The sequence below is a fragment of the Buteo buteo genome, chromosome 14 (genome assembly GCF_964188355.1).
Source record: "Buteo buteo chromosome 14, bButBut1.hap1.1, whole genome shotgun sequence".
Classification (NCBI taxonomy): domain Eukaryota; kingdom Metazoa; phylum Chordata; class Aves; order Accipitriformes; family Accipitridae; genus Buteo; species Buteo buteo.
In genome coordinates this window covers 6,564,634-6,576,688 of record NC_134184.1, presented here as the reverse complement: position 1 = coordinate 6,576,688, position 12,055 = coordinate 6,564,634, and the positions used below count along the sequence as shown (strand labels likewise).

Genomic DNA, 12,055 nt, shown 5'->3' with positions numbered 1-12,055 from the left:
ACATCTCACTGAAGTTTCTGTGTCTACTGCATACGGGGGTGCATGGGGAACATATCCCAACAAAGCATTTTAAATACTATGGCATTATATTGAAAATGTTTATAGCAGACCAAGTCACTCTTACCTGAGGTATAATTGAAATTTTCTTCCGCAAGTCATGGAGTCCTAGCTCTGATGTCAAGTATTTATCAATCCAAATCTTTCCTTCGGGTTCCGCCAAGCGAAACAGGGCTGCTATCAGAGAGCTTTTCCCAGCTCCAGTTCTTCCCACTATTCCAACCTACAGAGCAAGCCAAGCTTGTACTATTAAACCATGAGCTTTTCAGGATAAATTAATATGTCAAGCAACAGTTTTACGACATCACAGGATTTATAGTAGAACAAGCACCAAATAAAACTTCTTTATAATTAACATTTTTCTGAGAGGAAAAAAACAAAAAACTCCCCCCAAATCAGTTTGGATTCAGGTGACATTTGGATACCCAACAATTTCTTGGATCATATTCAAAGGTGAAAGATTTTCCCTTAATGTGTGGTGTTTTATTGTGTAAACAAGATAAAGTGGCTCTGCATATAGAGTAATGTGATTCAAGGCTGTTAATTTTTATACTAAGCCTGGTTTGCTGGGTGATGTTAGGCAAATCATTTCAGGCATGCATCTACTTCTCAACCCAAAAAAGGACTCCCATAAAGCACTTTGGGAACAATGTATGAGCAGTATTCCCAATTTAAATAAGTGAGACTGATTTTGGTTAGCATGGTTAAGTACTTTAAAGCAGTCAAACTCTAAAAGCCAAAACTAGCAGGATTATAAACTGTATTCATGCTTCAGACAGCTTCAACAGAGAGGACATAAGTATTGAAACTACAAGGCCATGTGGCCAAGCTACAATTCCTTTCCAAACAGAAGAAACAGTGAATAATAAAATCACAGTCATTCAGGCTTCTATATTTTCCCAAAGAAAAATCAGAAGCCGTATACAACGTGGAAAAAATAATGCTTTCAGAAGAAAGAGGTAGAGACAATGCAAAATATGGGATTTCTATCTTTAACAACAAGGGATTAAGGCCTACAAATATTTCATATGAAACCAACACTTGGGAGAAAGTAGGCCCATTAATAAATAAGAGGAGACATAAAATTAGTGGTGATTAAATACTACTTGAACAGCAAACTTTTTTTTTTTTTAAAGTTGTCTTCAGGTAAAGGATTCCTAGAGGAAACAATGTACAGTAATCAATTGTATCAGAGAAGGTAATGGGCGTAACCCTCTACACAGATCTGATCTGGCAGGATTTTTTATTTCCTGCACTCAGTTCTAATCGCTACATTTCCAGAAAGAAATCAACACACTGGAAAGAGTTCAGAGAAGTGCAATATAAAATTAATATGGGTTGGAGATACTCATTTGATGAGGAAGGATTTACAAGGATTAAACATGTACAATATAGCCTGGTGAACTGATTGGGGTGCAGAAAGGAGGAAGAAACATGAAAACCTTCATGAGTATACGTACAGACACCAGAGGGCAATTACCCACTGCCTGAGACTCAGATGTATGCAGTTATGACTGCTGGAATTAAATTAAGCACAGGACACATTACATCGAAGAACAAGGAGAAACTTTCTTCTAACAGAGACACTAAGCTCAGACAAAGCAGCAGTGCCCACATTTGATCACAAATACACAAAACACTAAAAAAGTATACTGCAAGGAGCAACTTAATGCTGCATAATCTAAAAGGTATTTTCTACTTCTATTTTCTGATTCAACAGTTCCATCCAACAATTCATTATTGTACCATTGTACATAAACTAATTAACATTTATACAGTGCTTATTATTAAAGATACAGCCTAATCTACGCAAATCTGTTACAAAAAATGATAAAACGTCTAGTATTCTAAATTATATCAGTGAAACAAAGGAAAAATATTTCTGAACAGTTATACTACAGCTCAGAAAGAAAATGCTGAATGGAGAACACAGACACCCAGAGTTGTGAAAACAAAAGTTCAATTGTTTCTCTGTAAATGTCAGTGATATAAAGTATTGTATTAAGGATATAAAGAAAAAAACATAAAAAATTACATTGATACTTAAAATAAAAATGCAGCTGCTCTGCATATTGTCAAAATCCCACTTTCAGTTTGGCATCAAATGAAAGGACTACACTCTTCAGTATTTAGAGGAATCTATTTGTATTTTTGGTCCAATTGACTACAGGCTGCTGAAAATTTACATGAATTTGAAACAGCTCTCGGCATACACATTTTTATTTTTTTTTTTTTAATACATTGTATTCTTCAGAGGCCCCTGTTCATAGCCAGTGTAAATACAGCAAAGGTCTGCAAATGCAAGTCCCAGCCACCTAACAGGAATCACATGGCCCAATGTAAGCCATGTGCGTATGCAGGAGTACACCTGCTATGCTGGGCTCATCATTACTCAAGCGTCACTTGTACTTCAAAGTCGAGCTGCACAAAAAACGAGAGCGAGATTTACAGCACGTCAACTACTCCGCTGAAACTGCCCGTGTCTTTGTTATCCCTCGGGCAACCTCCCTTTCGCGCTACGCTGCGAGAGCATTTACGCGAACAGCTGCCACGCCGTAAATCTAGACCCTCGCCCTCCTAACTTTTTCATGTAGACATTCCCTCAGATTTAGGATCTGTCAGGACAAGGTGCATTTAGCAACGTATTAGTCAATAAGCATTCGTAAGCACCCTAAAACAAAGATAGTGGTGTTTAAAACCCAAGGCTGCGCCTGCTAACCTCCTCCGGCTGCGGCTCCCGTAGCTGAAGAGGTTAATCACACGCAGCCAGCTGCTGGCAGAGCTCCCTCCTGACGTGAGCACTCCGGGGTCTGTCTGGCAGACTAGGCTACGTTAGCAAAGATGGTTAAAACAGAGGGTCCTTCCTGCTGCTTCGAGTGTAGGGAAACGCTGAACGGCGAGACAAGCAGATCACAAGAGAACCTAACCCACCAGTGACCTGCTCGTAACCGTGTCCTCCGTTCTCACTGTACCTACGCCTTCCCAAACTGGGTGTTGGGGTGGCTACAAGAAAAACACAAGCACGGCAGAACTTTAAGCTCGTTCATCCTGCCGGTGGCACTGCAGCCACCAGAAGTCTGTATGAGCCAGGGCTCTGAACAGGCATAAGAGCTCTCACTGACAGCCACATGGGCAGAATCCCTAGTGGATCTGGAAACCTGGTTCTGAAGGGACGCTTCTCCATAATTAAAACCAATATAAGGAGCACAGATGCTTGGGAGATTTATTTCACACAGTGGCAGTCTACTGCAGTATTGTGCAAAACATCATAGAAAACAAACACAAAGTTCTTGGCAATCGTTTCAAGCTGGGCAAATTCACTTCAGGATGACAAAACCACAGCACAACCACTCAGCAAAAATAAATACCCCCAGTCATCCCTCTCCCTCCTGCCCCCACCAAGGACTGAGTCACACATTGCTAGTATCTCTCACTTCCCTTTTTTATTTTATTTCTGTCTCTCACTAAGAAATGTAAATCATCTTGTCTGCTATTACATTGGAGTGATATATAACAGCTAGAGAGATGGCCCATAGGCAAGAAAAGTAGAGAGTAGATAAACATCCCTTTTGCTCTTCTTCTTAAACATCATTTTTAACTCACCCATACCTAATTCCATGAGATCATCTCCATGCAGCAAAGTTGGGTTGAATTCTTGTAACACACATGTTATTAAAAAGGTCCACTTGAGGAACGAAACAGGTTTGGGACTGAATGGAAAAGCATGTTACAAATGAGGCCATGGCAATGACTGTAGAGAGTTGAACCAGCCTCCTAGGGAAGATATCCTAATCAAAAAAGTACATGTGCATTTGAAATGTAGCAAAGCACGAATTAACACTGCAGGGCTCTAATTTAATTTTGTCTGTGGGGGAGACCTTCCCTGCAGCACTCTTTCAATTGGGATAGTGTCAAAATTGGGGAAGAAGAGTCAAATTTGCAGAGGAGGAAGAGTTTTATTTCTATGTTTCTTTTGGCTACCAATCTAATTAACAGCAACAGTTAATTGGATTGGTAGCCGAAAGGAACTGAAATAAAATTCCCAATTCTAAAGTCATTCAACTGATTTGTGTTTCTTTTTTCTCTCTTCCATTCAGGGCTCTGTGCAAGAGCGTGTACATTCTTCATTTTCAATTGTCTCTGCTCACCTTGTCTGTTGACATCCTTCGTTCCATTTATGTTCCCTCTATTGAATCCCCAATTTCCTAATGCAGCTCCATTTGCTTTGGATTTGAACAAACATTTTGGGCTTAGTTGGTATTTTGAATGTCTGCCACTTTCTGATGAAACCCAAATTTTATCAGAAAACTATCAAATATGTTTAACCCTTTGTTTTGACAGACAGAAATGTCATGTTCCCAGATGCATTTACACTACACTTACAGGAAATAAATAGGCTCCAAATTTTGTTATTAAATACAACTAAGGCTTATATTTTAAAAGAACACTTACTAATTTTCCTAACATCCATATATCTTATAATGTATTTTTATCACACAGCTTCTTGCCAACTTATCATTTTTGCTTAATTTCTGTGAATGGCCTAAGACAGCTATATACATACCTTTTCTTTTGGTTTAATTAAAACAGACAAATGTCTTAACACCAAAGGTCCATCTAGACTGTAAGTGAAGTTAACGTTTTCAAATGCTATCATTCCTTGGCTTGGCCACTCAGGTGGTGGATGCTTGTTGGTCTCCCAAGGAGCTTCTTTTTCAAGTTCTGTGTATTCCATTACTCTTTCTACTGATATCATCTAAGGGCAGGAAAGACGACATACATACACAAATTTCAGCTTATTGCATATATTGCAAATATTGCACACATATATATAGGTGTGCGTGTATTTTTACTGTAAAGATTCAATGCAAGTTTTTCCAGTTTTTCTTTTAAGCACAGATAAGTGTATTTGTTACCATCCTATGCTTACTCTATACAACTGAAAAACTAGAAATGCATCTCATGTCCTACTACAGACCTAAATCTATCATGATACATAAATCCATACATAAGCATTCATTTCTAATCAGTGGGATTAATTACAAATCTAAGTATGTGCATAAGTATTAAGAAATGTACGCTATGAGAGTTGTCTGTCAGTCTTGGCTAGGATAACACCATGTCATTGTGTGTTGGGAAGACAAAGCTAGAAACGAAACTGCCATATGAGCTACAGGCAGACGTACGATAGCTACTAGCATAGAGTTGCTGGCTTCATCATCCCTTTTTTTGTCCTCATCATCACCGCTCTGCTCACCCCCAGCAAATCTTTTAAATATGTTTGTCACAAGCAACTCCACGATCCAAGATAGCTGTCACCATATTATTAGTGACTTCTATGCAATAAAACTTGTTTTCCTATGTATTTTATGCCAGATACGAAAGAAACTGCAATATTTGCTGATGGCTCTAATCTTACGGGAAGGAGGAGAAAAAGAAGTTGAGCTATCTAGACACTTTTTTCCCCTTGGGCAAAAATATCTGTTTAGACTCTGGTGTGCATCCTCACCCATAGGTATTCTCAATACAATTAACTGTATTAATGTTATCCACTCACAGATGGATTCTGAAAAAAACCAACCCCAACCATCATAGAGATATCCAGTAGGCTTATCTTGCCTGGAGTGGCTTTAAGGGCAGAGGTCACCAGGCAGCAAGTTCTCTGAGCTCATTGTCACCTACCCTTTCCACATTACAAAATAAGCTCCAGGGAAAAGCATACAAAGAAGGAAGGACAGAGTAGAACAGAGAGGAAATGTTCTTGCCTCCCCCAGATGTAGTCAGCCTTTAATAACAAGGGATTTTTGGTGGATGTCCACCTGTCAAAGAAGTTGATGCTAATCATAGCTCCACAAAATGATCAGCATTCCACAACAAAGCCAGCTTAGTGAATGGCAAGCCTTTCTCCTCCAAAGTATTTCTAAATCACAGCCTCCAAGAGAGTAACTCGCTGTGTAAGAGTCCCACAGATTCATGCTTCCAAAACTTCCCAACTGGTATGAAAAAGCTTAAACCTTTCTTCCCGTTTCTTACCAAAGTCTGTCACCCCTAGTTTATTCATGTTTGAAACATGCTCTGAAGAAGCAACATGCTAGACAAAAAAATACAAATCTAACGTTATTATTATCTGTTATTAAACATGGCTTTGTGGCTTCTACAAAAGGACTACATGTAATTCCTAGACAATGGTCAGCAAATCATATTTACAAGTAACTTCAGCTGTCAACAGAACACAAAAATCCCCAGGTTCATGCTCAGTAGGTTCTTTTTAGAGTCTTTTTTCTTAATATATTAATTTAAGAAAGTAAATAGCCAAACTAGAACATGCTAGTGAATACTGTAAATTGGTGGAAGGGATTTTACTTTATATATTTTGGAAAACACACAATCCTCTCAGCTGAATATAAACAAATACTTTCAAATATTTGTTAACTTACAACAAATTAAGAAGATGATAAAGCTTTACAACAAATTAACAGGACCCTAACAATGCCATGAGGGATATAAATCAATTTTTTAAATGCAACAACAAATAATAATAAATTAAAAATGCCAAATCTAAAAGAATCATTTAAAAAAACCTTACTGATAGAGAGGGATTAATGTCTTGTAATTTTAGCAAGTTGCAATGCAATTGTCTACACTGTAACTAGACAGTCTCCTCTCTGCTGTAAAGGGAGGTTATGAAGCCTCCCTTACTATGAATGGAGAGGGACAGTCACTGGGCACAATTCATCTCAACAAACATTCAAAATCAGTCAGACAAATTATACCCTAGAAGAGGCTATTTTTCTTTATGGACTGTAAGTAGTGCCTCAATCACTTGCTAAGGTATTAATGTCCTAAGTTAATTAAGAAGAATCCCATCCTTAAGGCCTCATGTCACAACCACAAAAAGGAACCAAGAGGTGAAAAGGAAGAAATAAACGTTACCAGGTTTTCAACTTCAGCACTTTGTCTAACACCCCACTGGAATGTTCCCATGAGGGTGATTGCATAGGATAGTGCCAAACCAACCTGCCCTGCATTCAAAGCTGTAGAACAAAGAAAAAAAGAGAATCAAATAGGTACACTGGTAATTACACAAAATCCTAGTTAACTTCACTTTCATGAGGTTACTTACACGTTGGTAGCATCACAGCCAGAATTTTGTTTGGTAACACCGTACTTGCCATCTGTGCAATGAGTAGCTCCAGGCAGAACAGCTATTTGCTGCATTTTTTTGGGTACGTTTTGGAAATTGTCTGTACAATTCAAAAAGATAATTCCCATTCTCCTTGGCCTGGCATTTTATCTAACAACTGAGGTTCAGTCTCAAGACCATACTTACATAGCTTGTTAGGGTCATCCCTATCTGGCTCAGCATTGTAACTCTTCACTTTTTTCTAAGCAAATTCGATCAGTCCCTAAACCTAAGCAAATAATCATCGTCGAATGATTTCAAAGTAAGTTACGAACATTTACATCAACTTTGTACTCTTGTAAGTGATCAGAGAAAATAACAGGACAGAATATTTCTTCCCCTGTTTATATAAGCATTTACTGTGTTCAGTGGGTCTACTCTCCCAAAATAAATGACTTCTGTCTGCCCCAATATTAAGCATGACTGTCCTCTGACTTACTTGAACTTTATCCTTGCACAGCTCTATTGACTTCAAGAGACTACTCCTTATCCAGAGGCAAGGAAAGATTCAGGACTTTTGTTTTGACTTGTTTTTTTGTATTCTAATAACATCAAACCTAGCTCAAAATTTTCAGTGTTGAGCAGCACAGAGTGTTCAAATTTTAAAACACTCATACATACACAGAACTTTTCCAAAGGAAAAAGAAAAGAAACAAAACCAGCAAATTAGCACTAATTTTCATGTCCAAGATAATTACTTCTTCCTTCATATTTTAGATGACTATCTCATTCTAGTACATCTAACCCAATTACATCCTGGATGATGCATACACTAATGACAGTTCATGAGTGACAGTGAACATAAGATGTATTATTACAAGGCGATTTTCTTTCTGGAACTGGCCTATCCTGTTGATCCAAGATATTAGAAGAGTATCCCTAGAAATTTTAGCTTGCCTTTTGGCCTATTGTGCCATGCGTAGAAATGAAAAAAGTTGTTAAGAAGCAGCTCTGTGGGTGTATCAGTATGAAAAAAATCAAAGCCCTGTAGGCCCAAAAAAGAAAGGCAAAGGTGGGGAAAAAGAAGAAGATTTATTTGTTGTTATTGCTCTGAAAGCCAGAATCTCAAAAGTGAAGACTACGGATCTGCAAGTTTGTTTGCACATTTGGGGATGATGGTAGATGCATGTCTAAGCCCAGAAGATGTCTGAACTGCCTCCAGTATTTGCAGGAAAGCAGATACAGCCCCAATGCCCTAGACTGAGGAAGAGATCACGATCTAGAAAGAAACATTTAACTTAATTACCATCCTTAAACAATTAGAAACAGCAAACTATGAAAAAGAATTAGACATTACTATACATGGTAATTACTGGGTGAACTTTTTCTAACATCTGTACTTACTCTTGTCGAGAAGCAGGGAACCAAAAGCAACCACTATAACAAAAATGGCACAAATGGCATCCAGACGCACAGCAAACCACCTCGAGGTCGTCAAAAATAGAAACCAGGCCTCTAAAGTGTATTTTACAAAGACATAAGAACAGTGGATTATTAGAAAACGAAGCTGTGTAATTATTATTAAATTAATTCATGTTAATATTGTCAGTTGTTAAAAAAACACCCATTGCCATCTTCAAGCGCATGTCTGTATGGACTGATGATGATGATGATCGGAACATTGTCCAGTTTTCCTGAAATCGTCTAACCTATTTTTCACACTAATAGCAACCACAATAGCAACCGCAGCTAGTATAACATACAGTAATAGCAAGAAAAAGAAAATCAGTCAAGGCCTGAAGCATGGTCCACTTATTTAAAATGGAAGCCTTTTTTTAACTCTAGTGGACTCGGGAGTCTTATACAAAAAGCAGAAGTACAACTACATTTGCTCTAGCTGAACTACGGTCTACAGGCTTTTAGCTAGAACATATCACAACACAATTGACACAGCCAAGTCTTTAGAAGGCAGCTGCAGCTGGTTGAGATCCCATTAAGAGCTACTCAATACAGCCAGTGGAGCTACAGAGCTATTCAATTGACTAAACGCACATATCTACTTTGGGGAAGCTCCCAGGTGGACACCTACACTGGGCACTCACATCCAGGTGGCCACAATTTGGTGCTGAATTCCATCCCAGATAGATATGCTACAGTACAAGATACAGGAGACAGCAGGAAAAGACATTGCAATACAGAAGGCAAAGTGTTTGAATTCAGGGCCAAAACCAGAAATCAAGTAGCCATAACGAAGTATGGCATTATTTATTGCTTAGGCTGCAGTCAGATGAATGCTTCCAGCTGCTACCAAGTCACAGCAGAAGGTTACTGTTCCGACCCTTTCTGCATTGCTTGTCATTACTCCATGCTAAAGATCAGTGCCGTTTCAACTGTTTCAATGTTCCTTAGCTCAGTGCTGGGAAAGAGTCAAACCAAAAAAAATCCTCCCTCTTGAAAAAAAAAAAAGGGACGAGCTAAGTCTGGTTTTAAGCCAGATCATTTTGAATAGCCAGATTACAGAGTGATCAAATCAAGAGTTCAGCCAGCAGAAGAACCCCATGTAACTTCTGGAGGGCAGCAGAGGGAAAGAGCGAGGATGACAAGAGGAGCCAGGTAAGGTCCAGAGCTGGTAACCTCTTAGTCCTATTTACATCAACTCTAACTGCATATGCCTGACCACACATTTAGCAGCTGGTTTCACTAAACAATATATTTGATATGGTCTAATGAACAGTCGTACACCTAGGCACACAAAACGATACACGCAGAAGAGAGCGCTGCATCAAGTCACGAAGCTAGTTCCAGAAATTGAATTCGCCACGATAATTCGGGTACTCCTCTGAAACTCAGGAGCTGAGTATCTCTGGAAACAGCCTATGGCAGCTTCCTGGTAACATGAAAGGTCATTTTTGGTGCAATAGTGTACTTGTAAAACCAGGAAATGGGACACTTGGGTTGTAGATTTTTCAGCTCCAAGGTTTTGCTCCATTGATCTTGCTGTCCAGGAAGGTGCACTAAACTGCCGGCTTGAGATGGGTCGTGCTGCAACCTCCCTATGTAACCAGGGTCACTGTGCATGCAGGAAGGAATTCGGCAATCACAGGGACTAACAGACTCATGATGTAACTTCTGATGACCAACGAGCTTGCTTATAGCGATGTTGCACTGGCAGCAAGGAAACTTAGGTTTGGTCAAACCTCAGCATGCCTTTTAGATGGTTTTTTTATCTAAAGATTATTTAATATCAAATTCATAGGCACCCCTGAAAGAGGGTCTGAAGCCAGTGTCCTGTTTCCCAGGCTCAGCCCTAAACGGAGAGGAGGATACCACTCCAGCCAAAAGCATTGAACAAAACCATTGCTGGCTGGGAGAGCCTTCTGTGATGCAGGAAAGAATTTAAAACTCTTTGGGAGACTACAGAACCCAGGACTCCAACTTCGTGAGCTAGTGTGAAAGGTATTCTCTTCTATCAGGTATGGCTTGCACACATTTAGTATCACTTAGGGTGGAAGCAACCTCAGGAGATCTCTAGTTCAACCTCCTGCTCAAAGCAGGGTCAGCTCTGAAGTCAGACTGTGTTGCTCCATGCTTTATGCAGTTCGAGTTCTGAAAATCGGCATGGATGGAGCCTGCACAACGTCTCTGGGCAACCCGTTCCTCTGCTTGAATGTCCTCATGGTGAAAAAGTTTTTCCTTGTACCCAGGTTAAACCTTTCTTGTTACAACTTATATGCATTTTCTTGCTCCTCCCACCACGTACCACTGTGAAGAGCCTGACTATCTTTTTGGTAACATCCTTGCAGGTAGTGGAAGGCAGCTATTAAATCCTCTGTAAGCCTTCTCTTCTGCGAGTTGAACAAGCCCAGTTTCCTCAGCCTCTCCTCACAGGCAGATCTCTCCTGTTAGTCCCCTGACCATCTCAGCGGCCCCTCCACTGAACTCACTCCAGTTTAACGTTAGAGTGTTTCCTGTATCTGAGGGTCCAAAACTGGATGCAGTATTCCAGATGTGGGCTAACAAGTGCTGAGGGAGATAATCACTTCCCTCCTTCCACTGGTTGTGCTCCTGTTAATACAGCCCAGATGTTGCTGGCCGCCTTTGCTGCCTAGGCACACTGCTGGCTCATATTCCCTCCGAGGACCAAAAACCACACACACACACAGAGGAAAGACACCAAGATGAAGCGTGTAGGTACACAAAAAAGTGCAACTATAAGCACTGAAGCTTGATCTTAAAAGCAGGTTCCTGAACTGTCCAGATGGGGTGTTACTGGCAGTTTTGTTAGAGAGATGCATAAAATCAACTGGAAAATAGTGTGTTTATGTCCTTAGATCTGACCTTAAAAATAGAAGAAAATATTTCTTTTAAAGGTCACGGTCCTGCTTGTACAGTGAAACTTTTATATGCAGTTTATCAACTAAAGGTGTATTTCAATACAAAGCTTAAAAAAACAACTTTGTGTTCCCTCACTATCAGCTACAGTAAAATTGATTTGGTCAAATAACTACTGACTTGAAAATATTAAGAAATTGGGAATTCAAAGCTAAAGGTGCCTCCCTGGAAGATATGTTTCCCCAGTCACAAGTTACTGGGCTCAACATGAAGGTCAGTGTGCATGATTCTACAGCCTGTTATAAACTGTACTTCAGAAAAGATCAACTGGTCTGGTCTGAAACCTTAGAAGTCTATAAATTACAAAAAAGCCATACAATATACTTGTATATGTTACAACAGAGGAAATTCAAGATCTTACCTAACAAACACAAAATTGCAAACTTGCATTATGCTGCATCTTGAAAAACATTGTAATACAGAGCATTTAATTGACAGAAGGTAAAGAATCACAGCACAAACCTGGATTGTATTACTTATGCT

The 12,055-nt window shown here is 39.4% G+C and overlaps 1 protein-coding gene across 10 annotated transcripts in view; it reads right to left on the bottom strand.

Annotated features, from left to right (window-relative positions):
• Positions 1–12,055, bottom strand: part of ABCC4 (ATP binding cassette subfamily C member 4 (PEL blood group)) — a 152,552-nt gene that overhangs the window by 36,065 nt on the left and 104,432 nt on the right. For 7 of the 10 annotated variants that reach the window (XM_075045962.1, XM_075045964.1, XM_075045967.1 and 4 more), the window contains 4 exons: positions 8,585–8,695; positions 6,991–7,091; positions 4,622–4,813; positions 125–280 (listed from right to left, as the gene is read on the bottom strand). In XM_075045962.1, coding sequence (XP_074902063.1) covers positions 125–280; positions 4,622–4,813; positions 6,991–7,091; positions 8,585–8,695 — 560 coding nt within the window. Of the gene's footprint in view, positions 1–124; positions 281–3,666; positions 3,846–4,205; positions 4,281–4,621; positions 4,814–6,990; positions 7,092–8,584; positions 8,696–12,055 lie in introns of those variants that run through there. The other 3 variants (XM_075045969.1, XM_075045970.1, XR_012652911.1) reach the window with 3 other exon arrangements.